At 36.2% G+C, this 25,430-nt stretch overlaps 1 protein-coding gene across 1 annotated transcript; it reads right to left on the bottom strand.

Annotated features, from left to right (window-relative positions):
- Positions 1–1,756: 1,756 nt before the first annotated feature.
- STXBP3 (syntaxin binding protein 3) lies at positions 1,757–25,422 on the bottom strand. Its single transcript, XM_059821662.1, has 19 exons — positions 25,380–25,422; positions 20,763–20,812; positions 19,929–20,010; positions 17,644–17,720; positions 16,926–17,004; positions 16,040–16,140; positions 13,878–14,032; positions 12,912–13,002; positions 11,875–11,999; positions 10,288–10,392; positions 9,718–9,775; positions 9,432–9,497; positions 8,915–8,995; positions 8,156–8,294; positions 7,474–7,580; positions 6,914–7,012; positions 5,941–6,026; positions 4,817–4,965; positions 1,757–2,684 (listed from the first exon to the last, which is right to left on the bottom strand). Exons 1-19 carry the CDS (start codon positions 25,420–25,422, stop codon positions 2,593–2,595), a joined length of 1,785 nt encoding a protein of 594 aa, XP_059677645.1. The 3' UTR covers positions 1,757–2,592.
- Between the last annotated feature and the right edge of the window lie 8 nt (positions 25,423–25,430).

Raw genomic sequence — 25,430 nt, forward strand, 5'->3', positions numbered from 1 at the left:
GATTTTTCTCATGTATGTTGAGATTTTTTCTCCCCTCATAGCAATTTAAAGCATGGCATTACTGCATTATGTCTCAGATGCTAGAAGTCCTTTTGTTTTGAATTTGACAACTGCAAGTTTCACATGTTAACACTTCACACACTGAATAGGAAGGTAACATGTCTGTCTTCAGTGTGCACACTAACATGATTTTTTCAAGGCTTCCATCACAGACTCCTCTATCATCTTTTTTTCCCCTTGATCAAGGATCCTATTCTAGCCATTCTTGACATAGAAATTGTTCCATACCTTTGATTTTCCTCTTAGTTATCTCTGAATCATGTCCAGATTCAACTTAAGAAATAAATTGCACTTGGAAATATCCATCTTTATTATCCAGGGTAATCAGACCAACATCGGTGCTTATGTGAATCTGGGCACACATGTACGGGCCAGGTATCTATTTTAAGATGTATAATATGAAAACAGGAACTTTCAAAATTGTAATATACTTTGTACGTGTACTCTAAAATAGTAGGTTTTGGGGGGAGACATTTATCTTGACACAGCTCTTTCCCATTCTAGATCTTGATAAAACAACTCTTGATCTACAAAGAAGTAGCCGAGAAGATACTTGGGAAAAAATAAACATCTTTACAAGAATTCTTTTCTTCCCCTCCTTCACAACCTCCTGTAAGAAACGACGAGCTGGTTTGGGCTACATATTGCTGTCAGATTTCTCATCTTAAAACATCTCTATTAATCCACTTTTAGAGGAATGTTTGGCTTTGCCTTCTGGAAAAAGTGGTTGATGGATTCCAAACTTCAAAGTCTTAGCCTTGTATTTATCAGCTATCAAATTTTGAGCTGGTGATAGCACTTAAACCTAAAGCAGACACTTGGAGAAAGTCTAACTGCTGAATATGCAAAAGTAATCCAACATTTCAAGCTCTTATTTCTTCAACTCTATGCAACAAATAAACATCAATGCAATGGATTTTAAAAACTACTGGAATAAAGTATTTCAGTCCTTAAGTAGAACTTTTTTTAAAGTTTTGATGCACATGATGTTTGATGAACCAGTTAAATTAAAAAAGGTGTTGTTCCCATATTCCTATTGAAAATAAAGTCAGTATAAGTTAGATGCCTAACTCATAGGTGCATTTAAAAGCTACAGCCCCTTATCCTCATCATGCCCCATGTCCTGCAACATTTTAGAATCATTATATAATGTTCTCACATTTCATTCCTCTCTGACATAGGGGGGAATTTGACTTTTTTCCACCTTCTAATTAACTTTGAATGAACTTACCTAGCAAAGATGTTCTCTTAACCTACTAGTTAACTTGAGGGCAAAATTAAGGGAAAAGAAACAAAACCACCTTTCTGCAAAGCAAAAAATTAATACCCTTACAGTTGGAAAAAATGTAAATAAAAAGCCATGAGTCATCTATTCTTTTTCATTATGACATTTCTCTCAGATTCTACATACAACAAACTAATATTTCAAGGCACATCAATACAACATCCCTTTAAAAGGTTAGTAAGTTTACACTTAAATAATTTTCTAAGACAAATCTAAACATCACCAGTATTACAGGATTAATATAGTTTAGAACTTAGTTGATCCCCTTCAACACAAATTTATGTATTTCTCAGTATGTAACAAAGTAGAAGAAAACAGTAAATTCTCTTGAATGCATCAGGTTCTGGTATTTGGTTTGCTTTCTGCTTTTCTTTTTTAAATTACCAAGCCATTTGAAAGATTCAACTGCTTTCCTACTTTTCTTCTCCCTTTCTTCTGCCCCAGCTCCCCCAAAAAGAGAATTTATGCTTAGAATTTTGGAACTTCTATATCACAGGCATTTCAACGTATGAAACAGATGGATTATGTACACACAATCATAAAGAAGTTTGCAAGAAATGGAGCTTTTTTGAAAACCTTTACTAATAATCCCTGTACATACTTAAATATAAAGTGTACTTCAGTGCACAGTTGACAGCATTTCTCCAAAGTTATTTATTGAAATTAGAACTGCTTAGTACTTCCATGATTAACTTTCTACCTTACCCACCACCATCTAAAAAAAACCTTTTGATTTTTCACAATTACATATTTAAAGAATTGTGAGTTATTTTACAGAAAATATTACAGTTTGAGACATTGCACTTGTGTGAAATTTTTAACATAAACTCATATTTACAAATTTTCTTCTGAAGCCTCTACCTAAAAACCTAGGCCCTTTTTAATTCAGTCATTTTTAGAAATAAACTCTATTTTAGAAAGGTTTCACAGTTCTCAAGAACAATTCCAGTTTATATATAATCATGATAACTTTTAGCATAATTTATTAGGAATGAACATGCCCTTTTGAAAAACCACTTACAGTGTAACATTGTCTATACTAAATACAACCTAAGAAACATACGTGTTGATTTTTTCCTTTCTCTGCCTTCTAATCCCCCCCAAAAAGCAGCAAATTTAAATCGCTAAATGACATTCCATTAGTCAAAACCATGTAGTATCCTGGTACAATATTTAGAAAAGTCAATTCCATAAGAATATGTACCTATTATTTGTCTTTTCCTAATGCATCATAAACATGACCATTTCTATTCATCCTTAATGCAGACCATATCCTTCGGTTTACTAAGGCTCTTTACTTCATCCAGTAGTCTTTTAGGTGTCAAAATATGAGTAGAACCTGACAAAAGAACATAAGTATTAACTGTATCAGTCTGAAATTCTGACTTTCAGACATTCCCTCTTTAAAAAAAAAAATCAGTTACATGCCAGTGGTTTTTGCTGTACCTGGAAAACTGAAACAGTGCAACAGTTCAAAGTGTCTTCATGTAAGTGTCAACATTAGGTAGGCAGTGTCCCTCTTCCACACATGGAGACATCCAGATCAGCACTCTTACTTTGGGTACAAGTTTGAAGTCCCTGCTCTGCCCAGTTTGAAACATAGGCTTGAACCTGAGCCACTTTCACTGTATGCGATTGTCCCAGCCTGGAAGAAATCTGCCCATTCTGTGAAAGGGCACGTTAACGGCAGGCTTTATCCTAGAATCAAAAACCATCTGGATAAAGATTATCACAGACAGTAGTTTTCCACAGAAGTATCAGTTTCAGAAAATTGTCTGTTACTAACATTGCCTTGAAAAATTTGCAACAAATTCCAAGTCTGGAGCAATGAAGAAAATCCTTGCTATTCTTCAGGAGTGCACAATTACCTCTCTTGTTCTCACAGAGAATGATTATAACTTCTGCTGTGAAGGGTCACCCTATAAAGGGAACTCTAAACTGTTTAAGATTAAGGCTGTCTTGAACCTTGAGTTTTAGTAGTGTCAATCTGAATGGGCTAATATTCCTCAAGTTCTGACTCAGGAATGCAAGATGGTTTTCATCTTGCAGTAAACAGCACAGAAATTTGGCAGTTATCACCTTCCCTCAGAAATCAGGTTTACAAACAAAACTACAAGAATCATCTCTAATCAAAAAGGAAGATGGTGCTGTGGTTAGTGCCAGGTATTACAGTGAAGGAGTGACCTACACCAAATACGGTTTTGTAAACAAGTCTCAGATGAAGAAACAGTCTTGTTAAACTACATTCCTGTTGTCCCAGTCTTTCCACTGCAACTCAAAACCAGGAACAGTGTTAAACCTACCTCAACCACCACCACCGAAACCAGCAAACAAACCAGCAAAAAAACCCAACCATACATACAAACACACCTACAACACCCATACTACTTTGAGATAACAGACTCTAGATCTCAGAATCAAGGTTGTCATTGCTTTAGGGAAGAGTATTTATTTAAAATTATGGTAGATAGATTTAATCCTTTTCGAAACTCAAGACTAGATTTAATTGCCAGACATAGACATCTCAAGCAATTTAGAATGCTTTAGATGACCCTGCACCCAGACACCAGCTGCCACTCCAGAAGGATACAAGTCTCCAGTAAAGTCCTACATCTAGGAGCTTTGTTTTGATATATCATATAGGCAAAAGTTTTTGCACCTGAATTTAAACAGCGTTACAGGAAATAGGTATTTGAAGCACAGCAGCTGATGGAACAAGCATTTGCTGCCTCTGAAGTATTAACTGAGAGTTTACTACCCCAGCTGGTAACTCATGCATTTACCGCTCAATCTTAAAAAGATTAGGAAGGTTACTCCAGTTTTCAGGACAAAAGCTAAGAATCATGGTATGGTTTGTATAAAGTCTTTAAAGAAGCCATGATAAGAATAGAAGATGTTGCAAAATCAACTGAGCTACACTGAAAAAGGTTTTTTGGGTTGGTTTGTTTTGTTTGGACTTTGGGGTTTTTTGGTTTTTAGGTTTCAGGTTTTTAAGAAAAAAAGACTTATCTTCCCTTCCTCGCAAAGTGATTAATTTTGCACTAGTCTGCCAGCTTTCCTACTACTTCCAAAAGCAATGAGAGTAATAAGTGCAGCTGCAGGTAAGGCACAGGCAGATGCAAAAGTTTGGGAGGAAACTAATGCAAGGCAATATAGGTCTGTTTAAATACTTTTTGCTATACATCAGGATATTTTAATAATACATTTTCTAACTTAAGTCATGATGATTCTTCTGTAGAGCATAACTGTATTTATTGTCCTTAATATCTTGTTGCAAGAAAACCCCAAGCATCAAGCAATCTAGATAAACTAAAAAAGATACTGCTAAGTGCAGTTAAAAAAAAAATACATTGTCTATAGTATCAGGTTACTGAACCAACTTAGGGAATGAAAGAAACAAAGATCCTTACATTTTCCACAAACACACGTAGTAAACCCCTATATACCACCCTTTTCCCAAGACAAGCTTACCAATAACAACTTCACAGGACTTGTAGGCTTGAGAAACTTCATAAGCACTGCGCATCTCAGAATACGTAATTCCTCCAATCACAAATATAATCAGTCTTGCACTACTCTTTCGCTCATCTTGATAACTAGCTTTAGGTTTCTGGCGTGCACTGTTAAAGATTTCATAAGATGACATTTATATAGCTTTACTGATTAACTTTGGTAAAAATTATACAATTAAAGCAGTAACAATTTCTGTTATGCAGTTCACAGTTTGATTATAATTTCAGCAAAAGAATTTAAGCAAAATAATTAAAAGTATTTTAATGAAAACAAGTTCGCACACTACTCAGAAACTATTCAGTTATCACAAGGGAGAAAATAAATACAAAGCCAAAACCTTGTTGCACACACAGCTCACACACAAAGGACTTCTACCAAGCAGCTTAATTCTGCATGCTAGCAATTCCAATGGCATTTTTCCTGAGAGGGTCATTTGAAAAAGCTAGAGTCTTAGGTTTTTCAATTGCCAAATGTGAACAGAATCTCAAAAAATAATATTTGGCTATTATCAAATAAGATTTAGACAGCTAGGAACAAAAAAATAATGCTCTTAAAATACACTAACACACATATAGTAATTGCAGATTCAGATTAAACCATCTGCAGTCCTGATCTCTCTTTGCTGGGGTGCCTAAAAGATTCCCAAATTTCACCAGCCTATAAGACAGAGAGATCCAGTTACAACATACAAGGACCTATCATAGTGTTTCCTTGCATTGATCATCACAGTGGATAGGTAGGAACACAAGGACACACCAACAGTTCGGTTAGCAGTGGAAGTAACAAAACTATTTTCCTAAGGCTGTGTATCTGTACCTTTTGTCTTTTATTTAGTAAGGTACAAATTCCAATTCAAGTGTGTCCTCCACAAAAAGCTATATACAGCTAGGAAGATTTTTTTAAACTAACAACCAATTTCAGTATGTTTTAGATGAAATAAAAGTATAGGTTTTACACATTAACATTACCTTATATAAATTATTTCACTGCTTATAAGCGCACTTTTATAATGCTTTAGAATGTACATGACAAAAATATTGGGAAATGGGTAAATTATGTTTCAAGAAATTAAAACAATTTACCTTACTGCTCCTGAACCATTCCAGGTAGGAGGACACTGGGAACAGTAAGGCCAGGCTTTGGAATCTAGCTTATTTTCTATAGCATCCTGAAGGGCAAAACAAAGACCCACCTTAAACAGTCAGTAGACCTAAACCCCATCAAGTTTCAACTTCCAGTAAGGATGTCTAACTGCAATTTAATGCCAGCACATGCAATTTCTTAGAACAACGAATCACAAGCAGCATCTCCTGAACTACACTCCTACGTAACAAAATGCTGGACCATGTAATGCTAAAAATTATTACAAGGCATTTGTATATCACAAAGAATTGGGAGTACCTATGCTTTCTTTATAAACATAGTATTGATTTAACTGTTCAAATTTCACCAGTAGTTTTTCATCTATAACTACCCTAACATATTTCATTTCTCTGTAGCAGTATATGAGAGAAATTAGGGTCCCCTGAAGACAGAAATGAACGTGTGGAAGTCACAAAGAATCTACAAATGGCAGCGCTGGGTCAGACTAAAGGTCCCGTGAACTCACTATTCTGTCTGGCATCAGACACTAACTGATGCTTAGGAAGAGGTTTAAGAACAAAGCAACTAGACTTCTGGCACGTAACATTTTCCAGCCTCTACAAGTCTACAGTTGAGATTTGAATTACAGTTTAAAGACTCACTGGAAGGGAAAAAAAAAAATCCCAATCTTTAAATTACACTAAACACTGATAATCGCAGGACAAGCTGTTCAAAAGGACTTTTTGCTTTCACTTTCGTTTGCTTCACCTTTAAAACAACCTCTAATAAGGAGCACTGCTAACACACAGCAGTCTAATGTTCTATATTCCAGACTAGAAGCAATCACTTTGCTCAGACACATTTAACAACAGTAACTCAAGATACTATGGAATTTCAAAAGATTGGCTATAAATGCTCGCTCGAGTAAATTTCTGCACTGCACCCACGAATTAACTAGTTAATCAAATTTACCTCCATAACATCTTTGATAACAGGCGTCCACCTAGAAAGTTGAAAAGTTTCTTCTGAAGAACGGTCCCTTCTTGGGTGTTTATGCTGCTGAGCAGCAGACTGAAAAGATTTTCAAAACATGGTTGCATTATACAGTGTATTTGGTTTTTTGAAACTTATTTCCAGTTAGTAGCAGGTGGGGTGATCAGTAGGAAATTTGAAAGAAATAATTATTAAAGAAATAATAATAACAAAGAACAACAATTAATACCTGTAGAATTCAGGACACACTAGAAATACTAATTTCAGAGACAAGGAACTGAGGAAGTTGGCACTTTCCAAAACCAACTAGCTCAAGTCACCTTCTGATGATTCTAGAGGGAACATTACAGGTATCTTACTTGGAAAATTATTCAGTGTTAATTGTTTAAAGGATTTACCACAGACACATAAAAACACGAATTCCTATTAACTGCCTGCTTCCAAAACAGACCTGGATAATACTGCTAAGAGTTGCTAACAGAGATATAGACAAGTGCCTGGGTGGCAGGAAATCACCAAATAAATAAATACATTCTTACTGAAGAGATAACAGGAACATCAAGGTATTTCCAATTTGTTATCATATCACTATCACTTTCTATTTGTACATTCTGGATCAGCTTGTCCAAGTTCTCCTGGGTAGTTCCTTCGATACAAGGAAAACATACAACTTAATTACCATGTGACTGTGAATAAGACCAATTTTGTCTCACATATTCTGGGCTGTTATTTAGTCCAGCATTTTTTTTTTTCTTTGGCCAGTCTACTCGATATTTAACATAATACTATATTTTAGATAAAATTTTGATTAATGGTATATTTTTGACGCGAAAACCCAATATTGTCATAGATTCCTCAGACCCACATTCTGTCAATTTCCTCCTCCTCGACTACAATTCTTCCCCATTGACTTCATTTTCAGGTTGCAATGGACATGGAACTCCCCCTTTAACAGCTTCAATACTATGTGAAAAAAGAAAATTTAAACTGTTGCATACACCCAAGCACAGGAATGATGCTAAAACACTGTATGGATCTGCACTTGTATTGAATCTCTTAATTCCTTATCAATAGTATCTTTCCTACTGGACAGTATTTTATTCAAACTTGGCCATCAACTCCAGTACAGATGCTTAAGTTAACTAAAAATACTGGACTATCCCAAAACTTGAGTGTAAGTCCATAGCACTGAAAAAAAAAAAATAGGGCAGCTTATCATACCATTTGTGCTAAAGATATACAGAAGAATAGCTCTAATTTTGTCACAGGTTTCATGACTTTTGTTGAGCAGAACTGGAAGGAGGACTCTCATTGAGTCTTTCACTTTTTGACCTTCTGCATCAGTTCCAAGAGCCAAGTCCTAAATTAAAATAAGTGGGTTTAGTGAGTAAACATTAAAAAAAGCATTGGTTTGTGTGTTCTGAAATGCATTTTTATGAAAATTAGGTTTCAGGAAACAATCAAGCTGCATCAATTTAAACTCAGTATGAAAAGCCTTTGACATAATTATTTCAATAGTTACAGCATTATAGTAACACTACATAACACTTAAACATTTAAAACTGTTTGATATCTAGAATTCACATATTTATAAATTTATAGGTTTTAACTTGAGATTAGTAGTACAATGTAATGCCTCACCCTAACAGGTGTTTTTCCCAGACATTTAAAAAGGCCTTCCTTCTGCAGAATAGTAAGGCAACTTCACAGGAGTTTTGAACAAAGAAAACACAAGATGATCCTTATACAAATCAGCCAGATTCAAAGACAAAAAAACGGAACTCTAAAAGCACCTCCTTTATTGGCAGAGTAAGAGCCTTGTATATCTCACTTAGCTTTAACACTACCTCAAAAAGTGATAGCAAAAAAAAGGCAAGATACACATTACTTTTGTCAGTTTAAAACAAGCGTCTATTCCTGCAAAGAAAAAAGTTGCATTTGCAGTAAGTTGTTTGGTTTGTGGTTTTTTTCTAAACATACCTGTTCAGTTTTACAGAGCCTTTCTATGTTAGATTTGAACTTGCTCATGCAATCTTCTGCTAAGTTAAGATGCACAACTTGCTAGAAGACAAAAAAAACAACTCACAAGCTGCCATAACTTGCCTTTTTTTTTTAAACACATCAAGCAATCATTTTTACTGATTACAAGAGTCAATCCTTCACCTATGCTTCAGCACCATCATGCTTTTTCTGTGTTTTACCCTTCACTTAGAGCTTGACCCCCATAATACCTTTTAAAACATTAAACTGCTATGCTGTCTTCAATCCTCAAAGCACACATATCCTTCAAGTGTTTTTTTTACATACTAAAATGAAACACCTGGAAACAAGTTCTCTTCTCAAAATTTTACAGTAGGTGGACATATTAATTTGGAGAAAAGTTATATAGCACACTTAACAGGAAAATGACAGAATAAAACTAGACTTCAACAACACAGAAAGTTAATAGTGTACAACTTCACAATAAATCATTTTGTAGGTACAAAAGACCCCTTACCCTACTAATCTCTTTACGATAGTGCGGCATCTTTTTCATTAACTGGGCCAGACCAGATATCGATAACTGTGAAAAAATGATACAAGTTGAATTTTTTTCCCCCCCAGTATCTGACATCATTATTTCCGTTCCTATTGCAGCCTTGCTCTCCCTCCGGCCCCACTAAAAATTGCCATTGAGATAAGCCTCAATTTCTGTAGTAGGTCTGTGAATTACATAGATCTGATCAGCTGGAAATAATCATATTACCAGGAAAAACAACAATACATTAATTTAAACAACTCACTTTTCCTTCTGTTGCTTTTCTTTTTGATGAAACTTCTTTCAAGAGTTTTGGTATTTCCCTGAAATAAAACAAAGGAAAGTAATCAAATGCAACAGCACCATAGTTCTTAAATCTTTACTTAAAACTGTGCAACAAGAACTTCTGAATGAAATTAAAAGCTTCAATACAGGTTGGCTTCAGAGGAGTGTTTTTTTGACATAAGAAACTGAAGTTAAACATTCTGTTTACGGTATCTGCATAACATCATTTGATGCAATAACTTGCTAGTACATTATACAAAATAATCCCTTCAGATTTAAAAGATTTGAAGAAACTTCCCAGGAAATAATTTTATTTCCATTTTCCTCAAGAACTGTAATTAATATTAGTAAAATTGCATACCTCTGTACATACTGTATTTTTGAAAGTATGTTTTCTTCCTGGCATCGATTATGTAACAGGATGCAGCCTATATTGCAAACCATCTTCACTACTGCCTGTATTCCTACTTTAACAGCTCAAATACATTCCCTCTCAAAGAAACTCTTATAACTTGCATTTTTAACTAGGTTTTGTTATTTGTTCACATACTCTATCACATCTGCAATATGCTTGTGCCGAATCTGCACCCAGAGCTCATCATCTTCCTCCAGAATTGCCTCCCGTTCCTTCCCAGCAGGTCCTTCTGTTTTGTATCTTCCAAGAGAAAATTCAGACAGTTGCTTGGTTTTGAGTTTCCCCTCCCCTCCCCACACCCCCCCTCATTCTAATAACTTGTTAGAGTATTAATTGTTACTGTTTAATCAACATATATGGTAACAGCAATAACGTACATAGGTTTTCACTTATAAGCCAAACTATTGCCTGACAAAATATAATTTACATAAGGATTTTACAGATTACATCTTTGAACACAGAAGTAATAGATTAATTTTAGAATGATTCTTTGGGGCTTTTGGACATTCTTTTAAACCAACAGGAACTAGAGTTTCCATCATACATTTACATGCACCTCAATTTCTCTTCGGCTTCCAAGGTCAACTTCCCTTTGGCTTCAAATGTAAATTGTGTGCAAAGTAATACACATTGACATTGCAAAGTGCAGCTTTCTAGATCTACTGTAAGACATTTGGTAACTCTGAAGGCAAATGAAGTCCCATTTACCCACAAAATAGACTAATTAGGAGAAATTACTTCACGTATACAAGAAACATGCTTCACAGCATTACAGACCAGCCATTACTTTTCTACAAACAGAAATAAACCTATAAAGCAAGACAGCAATCACACTACATAACATTTTCACAGTTACAGAAACTCACACAGTGTATACGGCCAGAAAGCAGAAAAATATAAAAAAATTACAAGATTAATTGTGAAAGTCAGATCATGACTACCTAGAAAACATACTCTGCCACATTTTCACACCCAGCAAATTTCAGATTCATAGAATTCTACATTTTCTATGAAAACATTCACCCAGTGTTTCTGACAGAGAAGATACGCATTCCTGTTTGATTAACTAAACAATAAGGCAATTAGGTCTCATTTGCTGTAGTGGGTCATCAGAAAGCAAAGTTTCACCAAAATCTTTGGTGTTAGAACAATATGACAGCAAAGTATGTACCTTATGCAAAACAACGTTACGCTATTCCAGACAGTGATAAAACAATGCTTATAAACCAAACGTGGCTTATTTAAGTGTGAATTTAGGATAAAAACATGTAAATTTTAACAAGCTACACAAATGAAATGACTGGAGCTATAAAGGTGAGCCCTCCTGAAAATAACTAAGCTTTTTCTCAGTATTTGATTACTGGTCTTGTTTGCCTTGTTAGGCCAAGAAGGTTGAGAATATGAAAGAAAAGGTAGAGAATCTGAACGTGCACTACCAAGGTTTTGCTTCAAGTCTATTACAAAGTTTTTTGTTTTTTAAAAAACGCAATTTGTTAGACTCAAAACTTAGCATAAATGCCAATTAGATCCTACCTTATCTCAAATAAATGAGGAAGTTAACAAAAAGAGAAAGTTACAAATCCAAGACAAAAGACTAATAATAAGTGAAGCAACCCTTTTGTAATATAAGCAGCTAATATTGCTATGGTGCAATTCAGCAAAACAATTCCATAGATTTTTGTAGTCAAGAATGAAGTGTTTAGATTTTTAAGAAGTACTTGCTTGTAAGTATCATTTTCAATTGGTAGCAGATCATACACCATTGCCTGGAAGGTGAGTTCATGAAGTACAGTCGATACAGGGTCAAAGCCACGATCAATTATTATTAGCTGGGAATGGGTTTTAGCCTAGAAAGCCATCAAATAAATGCAAAGTTAAGACATACAGTACAGAGTTAATGCATGTTTAATCTATTTACAGTAAGTTACAGCACTGCAGACATTTTTGGAAAAATAACTGAAAAAACCTAAAAAGTATGGTCCAAGTGTTTATCAACATAAATAGAAACAAACTTTTAAATGACAACCAGAACACAATGGTTTTAAATACCAATTTTAAGGCAATGCTTTTAACCCGTTGCAATGCATTCAGTAACCTCACCTAATGAACAACAAATGTAAAGAAAAAAAACACACAAAAAAAAGCCACTCACTGACTTTTCACAAATAAGTGTATAGTTTCTATTTCAGAGCAGATTACCTATACTGTGCTGCAATACAGAAAAAAAAAATCTCCAAACATTCAACTGAAAGTTTCATTTTGGTGTTTAGTAAAGTGGCAGTAGCATCAGGTACATTTATTTCCGTAGCAGAGCGGAATGTCACCAAGTCAGAATGGTTTACCCCATACTTCTGCCTTTAGGCAGCTGCCCTAATCTGTAGTGACAGATCAAAAACTTTAAGTGAAAAGCTGTATCTTTGTGAACAATAAATCACTTAATGGGAGACAAGTCTCTTCTACACATAGACCTATGAAAGGTGACGTTAAAACAAAAGTAATCCACTTTTCTTCAGTTATCATAAGGCCAATTTTCCAAATACATTTAGTTTGATCACACAAATTCTATTTGCTTACATACAGATTTACTGTATCAGTTACTACCTCTAAGTTGTTTTCATACACAAAAACAACTAAATGGCAACTACTTGCCTCTATTAATAAGTAAAATCTGGTTTTGTAGAACCTATTGTCAAAACATATTCCAAAGTTTTTTTTTTCCCCAGACTTACAAAAAAGAAACATTCTAGTTCACTTCCTACCTTCATTTGGCTTTTCTCATCAGTTTTGTAGTAGTTTTCAAGGTTTTTTTCAACAAGCTGTGCAAGTGTGCTCGCTTTATCGGATGGTCCACTGGAAAAAAGGAAACATGCAGAAGTAACTTAAATTTCTTCAAAAAGCTACATTTAAAACAGAAAGAACTCCCTAGATTGATCCTCTGGTTTCACAAGCAGTTTCTGAACTGCATTCTAAGTATTTCCAATATATTTTCACTCTTACATTACGATTCCATTCTTTGAATGCTTCAGGTATTTCATACAGTAGAAACAGCTTCAGCCAAAAGACTGACATTAGCTGGCATACAGCCCAGCACCTAAAAGTCTCACTCACAGGCAGAAAACAAGAAAAAAGAAAAGGAAAAAGAGAAAGAGAAGAAATAGTCAAGCAATTACTTCTTTGTTACCTTTGCAGAGAATAAGGCACCACTTCATATTACACCACAGAACACAATTCTTGAGCATAATTTCAGACGCCTACTTTGGCTTCAAAGATAGTACTCTGTACCCTATCAAAGCTTAAAAGAGGTATTCTCCTCAATATCTGTACTACAAAGAAATCCTAATCCTACCTGCCTCAGCAATTTATGAATTCCTTGATGCCATGTGGAGCTGCAAAACTTCTAACAGCAGCAGTTCTGTTACAGGATTATGTATGCAGTGTATTAGAATGCAGCATATTAGAGTGCCATCCTACTGACCAAACATGAAACAAGCAGTTCATAAGAAAACAGGGTATAGTAAGTGCTGTTATATGAATATACACAGAGAAATAATTCACTGCTCTTCCTACACTTCACAAATTCCTATCATTCCATATTTCAGACCTGTGGATTAAAAACAATTAATCCACAATAAAAGAAACTATGCTGCAGCCTCAAGCTATTACCAAACAATGTGGGAAGTCCTAGAAGCGAAAGCAACTACTATACAACACTATTTTTGCCCCACCTTTTATATCGTACTCCTGGATTCTCATCTAGTGTGGCACATAAAGTAACAATTTGTTCAGCCATTACTTGCATTACAGCATCTTTATCCTTTGTCTTTTCCAGAGTTGGACTATAACAGCGGTAGAATGCATCTGGGACATTGAGAGTAAATACCTATGTAAAGCACAACCAAGAAAAAAAAAAGGCTTAAATTATGTATTTCTAAAATATCTGGTAAAAGAATTGTTAATAGTTCAAATAGGAGTAAAAAGTCATACATAATATACTTTAAAAAAACAAAAACAAACCCACACTTCAGTCCTCTATGTCCTGTTGAGCTCATCTGCTTCTTGAGCTCATCTGCTTCTTGTTTTCACACTCTTTTCCTCTATTACTCTCCTCCCCTATGTAAATTACCATATTTTTCAAATTGCTTACTGTCTGTACAGATGGAGAGACCCGAGACAGGCAGAACTAAACACCACCCAGCGTCTCATACAGAGCCATACAACGCAATACCAGAATGATCATAGACGGTATCAAGTTAAATTTGTTAAAATAGAATTTTACATATTGTGTTTATTATATGAAGACTTTACCTCCAAGAACTGAAATTCTTTAAATGCATTAAACTTTCGTAAAAGATGTTTAGTACTACACAGAAGAAAAACTTTTTCAACAGTTTACTAAATGGAATGCAAACATGGAAACAATCCTATTGACAGTAAATGGATTTTCTCCAGTTTCAGATGGACTCTCTAACTACAGAGCCAAAGAAGAACGTCCATCCAGATAAAGATGTTTGTTTCATTTGAGTAGATAATCACTTGGACTTTGCCCAGAGCTCAGTCTGACTATTTACTCTTATCACTCCAGAAAGCAGGCCCAGGGGTTTTAAATTAGGAAAACCAGTTAACATTCTCTGTTCCTTTGCTAAGGATTCAAAATATTCTCACAACCCAAAATACTGAGAACACAAAACTAAACTAAAAACAGTAAGAGACTAAGTGCTGCTTATTTTCAACTTTAGAAAAGTAGTCCCAGTTTCTACTTTCATGGTAAGTCCTCCAGAGAACCAGGACAACAAAATTTTCATATGCCTTATTTGGTAGAGGAAGCTACAAAACTTTTTCTTAAGAGTAGCTTTAGCAGAACTCCCTGAAACAGTTTGAAACAAAGCTTGGGAACATCAGCACGTTTGGAAAACAAACAAACCAACCACCACACTAATTACTCTCTGATGGCTTCCCAATCTAAATAATAAAAAACCTGTATTACAAAAACTATATTATAATTATTAAAAAAACCCTGTTTTATAAACTAGGAAACTGCATCGCAGTAAAACATGGATAGCAGCAACCTCTCCTATATTCAGCTGCCACTTGGTATACATAAGAGTTCTGACCCTTGATATGTTCGTAAGTTTTGAAGACTACAGTAAAGACTTGTAGGAAACATTCACGGTTAGTTCTACAACTCCTAACAGCGGACAGGGTTTGGGGGCTTCCCTGTATTAGTGGGCATCAGAGTGCATTTCAGCCTTCTGTATCTTATGAAGTGCGTAAGCAGCAAATTATTTCTCAACACAATACCCACTGTGTTGTTTCACATCAAAACCACTCACTGGTGGTCTCAAATTTTTAATTGAGAAAACATGGATTTCCATCTTTTCCTCTAAATAAAAGTTTGCCAAGTTGTTACAGTTTTCGTTTCTCCTTTTAGTGAGGCTTTGGTTTTGTTCCCTCCCCTTCAATTCTCTTCATCCATTTGCTCTCCTTTTCTGATTTTCACCAAGTAGTTAGTTCTACTTATTCCTATTTCTACCTAGTCTGTCAAAGTAACACCTCATGATAAACAGTAACAAATTTTACTGCTTAAAGACAAGCCAGAATACTTTCCTTCTCTTAAGGAACAGATTCCTTCTCTAACCTCTCTACTGCAACTGACTCCAGGTCTTTCAAATAGCTCAAGTGCAAACAGTAAAACTTTGAGTACAAGAGCATTTGTTTTCATCTGAAAAATATAGGCAAGCACTGGAAATATGCCATAACAGCAACAGGTCTCACATACAGTTTGTCAGTAAAAAAGCGTTACATTCTATTTAATTGTTTCTAGCAGGTCAACAACACTTATTAGTCTTCCAGACTATTTTCTGCTGTTGAGATAAAGAACGAAAATTACCTGAGACTCATATGGGAAGAAGGAAATGTTGATCTCCTTGCATTTCCTTATTGATTTTGCACAGGAAGACTTAATTTTATTGAAGAGGTTGTCAGGACAAACTAGGAAAAAAGAAAAAAACATTTCCAAGTATAAATCATTTGCGCATGGTTCCAGCTGTTAACTCACTTGTAAGCTTACAGTATTCAGAACACACAGACAATTCTAAATTAAGAACTAATTAACAGTAACATATAAAAAAGTTGCCAAATCTTCCTAAAGTGAAAGAGAAAGGGGCATACTTGGGGTTTTTTTATTTTCCCTTCTTTACACAGCCATTTTAGTCCCACTGCCTGACTGCAGAGGAACATGCATTCACATTAACCCCACCTGACTAACTGTCTCTGCTTTGCAATGTAAATCATGCATGCAAGGGCTAAGCAGGCACCTTCTTTCAGGTGAATGGAAAAAAGCTGGCTTGAGTCTGAAGGAACTACCTAAAATAACCAATTACAAAACATTGTTCTTGCAGCAAACTCTCATGCATTTGTATTTGAGAACTATTTTGTTTACATGAGATAAATAGGTTTACTTGAATTGTCTTCCTCCACACTCTCCAACATCGGAGAAGACTGGAATACTTTAAAAATAAAACCAGATTACCTAAATTAAAAGCTGAGGTGGGGAACGATCAACATTGTTTGGTAATTGTGAAAGAAATTACTGTTGCCATACGGCATAATTTCCACGTTCTGGCAACCCAAATACATTTAATGACTTGTTTCAAATCTTCTCTCAAGAAACAGGACCCAAAATTTTCATTTACTAACCTATAGAAAAGAAAGTTGAGAACCTTACTTGTTTATATATGTAAAGTTATCAAACTACAACACAAAACCTTACTTACAGTCAGTGAAATACACATATGCTGCTTTGTATCTGCTGGATGATCTAGTGATGAAGTCATCAATAAGCCCATCTACAGACTTATGGGGGTAGGAAAAAAGAAAAAGTTATTACCGTGTTTTGCCTTTCCTCACATACCAGATAAAGTTTCTCCATCCTCTCCTCCTGCCCTGTTAATTACCCAGTCCCCCTTAGAAATAGTGCAAATCAACATATAAGAAAAGAAAACACTGAAGTAGAAGATTTTTATTTTCAGACAAAAAAAAACCCACACAATTACAGAAGGTCAGTCATGCACCAAGATCACTTTAGGAAGCAAAGCAGGATACTTGCATCACTTTCCACCTATAACAGTGCTGAGATTTATTCTCTCAAGAATTCTTAGGAAGTAACAGTAATCTCTTATTGGAGCCATTACTTTGAATTCTGTTGTTCAATGTATTGCATCATTATTTGATACAACACCCCTTTCAGTGAGGTTACTAATATGTACGGAATGAAACAGTGCCTCCATTGATCAAAAGGTACACATTTGCAACATACTCTGTGGTGACACTGCACTGTTGTTCCATTATGGAAAACTAAGCATCTCACAGAGGAGCATCACACAAAATGCAAAAATTAAGTACTGTATAGTTGTACACAGTAAATAAATATTTTAAAATAAAATTGCTTTTTCAGTCTGAAAGATCTTGCTACACTTTCTTTAAAATACTAACCTTTTTGGTGGGAGTTATGAAATATATTGCTTTCATGTGTGGGACAGGCTCACGGTTTTTATATACGTTCTCCACCACTATAAAGTAAGAAATATTTTTATAATTAAGAGCTTTATGCACCTGTAAGGAAAGCACCATATATATTTTAGTATAGAGGTGATAAAAATAAAACACCACCAATCAAGTTGTCCACAAAACTAGTGGCAAGGACCTACCTTCTGCCAAGAGAGCGTTGGGTTTTTAATTTATTGTTTTAAATACAGCAAGTTACCACAAAACTTCAACACTCACTCTAGTGTCAACTACATTTGTAGGACTACATTTTTCCTGGCTATTCTACACAAGCAGAGTTTTACCCTCACACAGAAAGGCATGGCAATACAAACATACTGAAACTATGGGGCCCAGTATGAACTACCTTGCAAGAGAACTGCCTCAGCAAAAGGAGGGGGAGAATGAAACTATGCAGGGCATCATTTTGGACTAGAGCCTCTTCTGTCCTTTGTTTGCCAATTTCCTGTGCACTTACTCTGTTTCAATATAATTGCAGGCAAAAATTAGACATTTTCAGCAAATCAGCTTGATTCAACTCTTGGTTTTCTCTGTTTAATGAAGTCATTACTATATAGTGTTGCAGTACACCATCTTGAGAATGCAGAGATTCATGTTGCTCAGTAATTTTGAGGGGGAAGAACAAGGAAGAACAAGGAAGATAAGTATCAGACACTTGGATGTGGAAAGACAGGTTCTTTTCAGTAGTGTACTCACTAAAAATAAAAGGTTTCTTATTTATGAACAGGATACATGCCCACTGAATGTTTCTCACAAAGGATAAGTAGTATTTATTATGATTAAAAATACACTCCAAAAACTGAAATGTATACAGCTTTGCTACTATACTTCCAGAAGAATCATGTTATACTGAATAGTTGAATAACTAAGTCTAAATACTACTCTCTTACAAAAGTGTTTCTAAAAACCTAAAGCTACTTAAAAACTAGACCATTTACATTTTGTGTATTCATTTCAATTTCAAAAACAGGCAGGAAAAAAGTTTGGCAGAATGATACATTAATAAACACTACAGAAAGGTCAATCATAAAAAGCAACTTTGAAAAGTGTTTTATGATAGGAAAAACATCCTTTTTTAAGTTGTAGGGAAGAAAAGCCCATAACATTTACTAGAGAGAAAATACTTTTTAAAAATACACATAGAAAAACAAAGTATTATCTAAACAGGCATACTGCATAACTGAGATCTATCACAATCCATCACTTTCCATATTATCCATCACAATCCATATTATTCACTTTTGACAGAGGCCAACATCAAGGAACAGGAGAGACATTCCAGCAGATGAGAAACTCCACTCCACTAGAAACTACTCCCAAATTGTTTGGAAAAGTGACAATCTAATTATTGTTAATGTTGCTTATGGGTTTATTCGAGTAAAAGTAATAATTTTAAAAAGTTTTTGTTGTGTTGTTTTTTTGTTTTGTTTTTTCATTTACGGAAAGCTCTCGTTTTGAGAGGAGGCTAAAATATATCTGCACAACATAGAACTCAAATTTAAATTCTTGCCTCTATCACATCCACTTGCTTGCAAACACCTCTCATCAGTTTGTCTCCTGTTCTCATTTTTTCTTCAGTACTCAGGTTTCTCCACCCTTGTATCCTAACACTACTGTTCACGAGCATAAATGAATTCAAAGCGGCAGATATTACTGATTTACAGAACACATTAGGAAATAATGCAGACAGGAATTTGCATATTCTTATGTTTTACTAACAATCACTTAATTCCTTACTGAGCTCATTTTCCCTTAACTTCAACTGACAGATAATAGCTTTAAAATCACTCTAACAGATAACTTTCTCATTTACCCCATCCTGGACATTCGCAAACAAACACCCACCCCCCAAAAAAAAATCCCACAAAACAAAACCCCAAACAAACAAAAATTTAAAAACCAAGCACAAAACCAACAAACACCAAAAAAAACCCGAAACCCAAAAACACTTAGAGACATCTTTAGCAAAAAGATTAAAATAAAAAGGGGTTTAGCTTCTAGGCAGAGAAACATTTGGTTTTTCATTAAAAAAAAAAATCACAATTGGGTAATTAGTGTACAAGCCATAAAGTCTGCTAGTCTAATATCCCATAGCTACTTGTCTTCATCAACCCAAATTAAGACAATTTCTTGCCAGGGTACCATCAGTTTTAGTCTTTCCCTTTTTCTTATCAGTATATTGCCATCTGTACATTAAAACGAATTATGCTTACCTGTGATACCCTCCGCCAGTAGATCAGTCATCTTGCAGCACAGTGACAGTAATTTAGTAGTGTAATCATCTAAAAGAATTATCTAAATATATTAAAAAACACAGGTATTTAGATAAATTAATCAGCTATAGTAAACCCATGTTATTTCCTTAACAACTTGCCATGGAAATTTGAAGCTGAAATCTATTTTATTACTCTATATCTTTTCATCACCTGCATATAGCAACTTTGCAGTGGCAAATTAATCTCAAATTGCATCAGAAGACAGCTCCCTACGTACAGGATTTCAAATTATAAGCTCCACCTTAAATAAGTAGCTTGTCCCCTCTACACCTACTAGAAAGTATTTAGAAACTTGCACTTTGACACAAGGTTCTGATTTCCTGTCTAATTTATCCCATGGCCTGCATAAATATATCTGTACTTATTCTAAAACTGTTTTACAGCTTAAGCAGCTCTAACAGGTATCATACTGCTGAATCCTGCTCCACATGTACTTTACTATTTTCAAAAATTATACTGCTGTGCAATACAAGTCTTTCAAAAGAAAAGTGAAGATGAACAGAAACATTTTCTATTTTTTTTTTTTTACCAAAACTTGAAAAATAATTGAGACAACTAGCCATTTGTTGTTACTATGCTAGCCCTTAGATTTTTCATTACATATTATACAGAGATAGAGTTAACAGAACTAAAATCCATTACTTGGCTAGAAAATAATTTTAAGTGAAAGTGACAGCCATTAAATGATACTTATTTGTTGTGTACTCAGTGATACAGATTACTTGTTCAAGTGATTCTAACATTCTTACAAAAATTGTAAGAAAACTATACCTTCCATTCTTCCTCTTTCCTGCAGTCATCAAATATTGATGATTTCAGCTCTGTAAGAAGAAACAGAGATAGACAGTTTACCAGTTAGAGGAATCAAATCGTTACTAAAAAAGTAATTCACCCATTTAGACTCATGTTTAGAGACCTAAAAAGGGAGAAACAAAAAAAACCCCAGATAAATACCTCTACATAATTCTTGACCACAAACTGTCCCTGCCTGTTTCAGAAAGATATGGCTAAATTTTTCATTTTTGCTAATATTAAACAGCTCCATAAAAATCAGTCTGAATGATCACAGACCTGTAAATATTTCACTTTGTTTCTATTTTTTTAGTGAACTCTTCCACTAAATGGATTGTGCACATGCAAAAAAAATAAGGCTACTCTTTAAGATAAGGCAGCTGGACTAACACATTCACAAATAGACCTATTTTAAAATATATGCTAACTTCAGATGTCCTTGTTCTTTCTCTAGAATTCCAGAATAAGCCTAAGAAAATACCAGTTCTTTCAGGAATTGAAAGTTTAAATAAGGTATTCATTATCTTTTCCTGCTATGACAGCTTTGGGAGAAATGTCATTTAAAAATCTTGTACAGGACTCAGCAATAGGAGTCAGCATCTAGTTACGACCCACAGCTTTTAAAGATCACCAGAACTATGAATTGACACCACTCCTGAAACCATCAGGCTAATGCAGATTTGATCTCACAGCAGTGGTACGTATTAATTAAAAGTCAGAAGATTTTTGGGAACTCTTTAAAACCTGGTGTTTATAAACATAGCAATAAAGAGGTCTGATTATTCGGTTCTCTTCTCCCAGAGAACAGAATTTCAGATTAAGCTGATGACTACTGCTACTAAAATAGCTGGATCTTCTTCCCAAATGAAAAAATGAAAGTAGTAGAAACAGAAGCCTAAAATACAAATGAGCAAATTCAGCACGCATTTTATGATTACTGACAAGTGAAAGAACCATAAGAAGTTTCAGAATAGTAGGTCCACATACAACAAAAAGTACACCTATTTCTTCAATATATTCATTACGGCCAAGTCCCTTTGGCATGACACTATCACAAGATAGTCCATCTCTACCCCGAACTTCCAATGCCTCAGAATTCAGCAGTTTCTTCCAGCTGAGCAGCCTACCTGCTCATCCAGCCTTCACTTCATTTCAGTTTCACAACTCTAACACTGCATAGCACACACTGCTCCCAAGATGTCACACTTCATGCTTCTCATGGTTATATTTTACAAAGATGTGCTACACGGACTCTTTCACACTAACACAAGATGTTTCTTTTAAAGACGAGTACTTTGTGCTTTAGCTTTCCAATATGCTCAAGTTACTTTTTGCAACACGGACATTCTTCATAGCAACTTAAAAACCTTAAACTCCATCTAAAACTGACAAAAATACTGGTCTAGAAGTTATTTAAGCAAAAAGTACACGTTTCAAGAGGGATGCAATTAGTGTATTTTGTTTATGTTCCTAAACAATAGAACTCAAGCTCAGTTCTCCTGAAGCCTTTTCTGCGTATACAACTCCTGAAATCCATTATCATTCTTCAAACTTGCCCTCTGGGTTGCTTCCAGTTCAACATCCTTCCTGTTACACACAATCCACAGTTTTCAACAAGTTCTAGGTCTGCTTAGCCTGGTGTAGACTCCTATGACTTCTTTGGATATACTCTCTATAAAATTGCAGAACGCACATCACTCCATAGCTGCTACTAAGAGGTGTTTGTTGGTAATACCTGAAATCCAGCATGTAATACAGGCACATTTTTTCCTGTCACTTTTATAGTGTGGTTTTGTTACTTACATTTTTCTAAGTCTGTACACAAGGTGTAAGAACAAATCTCTAGCCTCATGAAAATTTCATTAACCTCTATATTTTCTGAGAACTCTTACCAAGGAATTAGTCCTCAGCATTACACAGCATTCTTTTTAATAGATTCAGTGCCTGAGAGCCTTGTCCAAAACCTCAAATATATTTTTTTCTACAATACTTCAACTTACTTGCCTATTAAATAAACCAGAACATACAAATGTGTAATCCAATTGTGTCTTGAGCTTAATTTCTGTAATTAAAAATAGAAGTCAGCTTTCTCCCGTCATGAATTTTATTCCAAGCTATCAGTACACCAGATACAGTGTACTTGCCCCTGCAACATTCCAACTGCTATTTGTTTTGTCCTCAATCTGCAGCTGCTTTACCCAAATAACTGACCTACACTGGTTTACAGGCTCTCAAAATCATCTCATTTGTCTCCAGTAAGCATTCTGAATACACCAAAAACAATGATAAACCCAGGTATGAGTACTGCTGTTTTTGTCTAAGCTTTCATTGCCTTCTCACAAATTTCATGCCAACCATGCATCCTACCTACATTCTCTAATTTTGTCTTCTCTGAATACATTAAATTAGTTTAAGGCATTTTTCTTCTGTTTTTACTTCCTGATTCAGATAAGAACTATACACAATCATGACGGAACAGCAGACTGCTAAATCCCTATGTGAAAAAAACCAACCAAACAAAAAAAGCAAACCACACCTTGGCAAAGTTAATGACCCATTCATAACACACTTCCTGAAGAAAGGACTAACACAGTTTTCACTGTAAGCAAATGTTCTGGAAAATAAAGTTGCAGAAATGCTGAATCGTTTAAAAAATTAATACAGATATCTATGGCTAGGCTAGAATCCTATTATACCAGTCTAGAACATATTTTGAAGTTGTAAAAAAAAAAATTAAAGACAGAATTCCTTGTGGAAATAACCTTATTTGCAGATACACACACAGAGATGCAGTATACCCTTAGTTTTATAATTTTATCCACAGGAACTACTGCCTCCTAAATGCAGGTAGCTTCCCCCACCCCCATAACTGTGAACTTAACTGTCAACAAATTTTGTTGAAGTAACATTTTCACATACTTCTGCTTAGATTCAGTCTAAAATTGCACCTTACAGAAAGGGCTATCACAACGGAAAGAAGGGTTTTTAACAGCGCCATACCAGAGCACAGGTACAACACTCTTTGTACACACAACACAGGTACAACTTCTTTGCCTATTCACAGAACAGGAATAAGCTACACACTGACAACAAGCTGCTACATGAAGCATCAGCATCACTGACACAATATTTTCAGACAAAGCAGCCTCAAAAAAACCACCCACGTTTGCTGGAACAATAGAAAGCAGCAGTTTATGGCCTTGAATTAGCCATAAACAAAGTGCCAGACAGTGTCTAAAACCTAGTTCATCAGTCTTCATGCTTGTTGTAGTCTTGAAAAGACAAGAGTAACTAGTTATCTAACAAAGCATTGTCTTCAGAAGCAGCTTCCTTTTTACAAAAAGTTTGCAATATAATATTTTATTATTCGCACTGCTTCACCATCACTCTAATCTTTTTTCCTTACAGTCTTGTCTGCACTGGCAATGCCATTTTCAAAAGTCCTTATACGCCCTGATGACGCACTAGCACTTTGATCAGGTTCTCTCCTTTTAAGACGCAAGCCTTCTACAAAACACCTCAGGACAAATCAATCACTTTACAGTCAAAGGCACAAATGATTTAACAGAGCAAGACAGGACAAGCAAAGCAGCAGAAGTAGGGATTTCTAAAGGCCAAGTTTTAAACAAAGGTATCCAATACATGCGAGCAGGGTACGTACAGATGTCAGCAATCGAGGACTGAACATCACAGGATCAGTCTGCTTTCCTCTTTCTCCTCTTTTTCTATTTTCTCTTCCAGTGACACAAGCAAGCAGACTGGAGCTTGCAGGTGAGAGCAGAGGAGGAAAAGGCAGACGAGATGGCAGCAGGACCTTCCCATTTCAGTGACAGTCAGTCACTCGGCTGGAACCTGTTCCTAAATACATGGCGATGAAAACCTGCAGTTCATTTATGAAAGCACCTAGGGACACCTTCAGCTGCTTCTTCTGGAAACCGTGAAGCCCAACATAAAGTGGGCAGTGCCACTTCGTGACAGACAACCAGAGAGCCCCTTCTGAAACCGCGAGCACTCTCCAAAACGGCCATTTCAGAAGCAACAGGGAAGTCCTTGAAGAGCTGACTTCAGTTTAACCTCTTCAGGAACTGGCATGGCTGGCTATGTCCTCTATAGTTCACCCTTCCCTCGGAATAAAGCAAAAACGTTTCCACCCAGGTGCTACTACTGCAGGCACCTGCTGCACCGCCGCAAGCCGGAGCGGCCGCCTCCCGCCAGCCCGAGCAGTCACTAGCTGAAACAGCCGGGGAACAGCCACCACCTCCAGCCCCTGCCGCACACCAGGCTGCCCACGGAGCCGCCCGAGCCCAGCCCAGCTCTCCCCGCGCCCGCGGCAGGCCGGGCCGCCCACCTCAGCTCCGACATGCAGCGCAGCTCCTAACGCGCCTTCAGCCGCGCCAGGAGGGGCCCCAGTCCCACCCTCGGCGGCCAGGGGAACCCCAACCCCAACCCGCCGGGCTACGGGGAGGCGGCGCCTCAGCGGCAACGGCGAAGACTCCCGGCCAGCCGGCCCGCGCCGCCAGTCACCGAACGGCCCCAGGCCGCTCCCAGCCCCGGGGGCCGGGGAGAAGGGGGCGCGGAGCGAAACCCCACACTCACTCTGCCACACCAAGTTCTTCAGCCCCCTCACCGCCGGCGCCATCTTGCTTG

This window comes from Gavia stellata, chromosome 10 (assembly GCF_030936135.1).
Source record: "Gavia stellata isolate bGavSte3 chromosome 10, bGavSte3.hap2, whole genome shotgun sequence".
NCBI classification, from domain to species: Eukaryota; Metazoa; Chordata; class Aves; order Gaviiformes; family Gaviidae; genus Gavia; species Gavia stellata.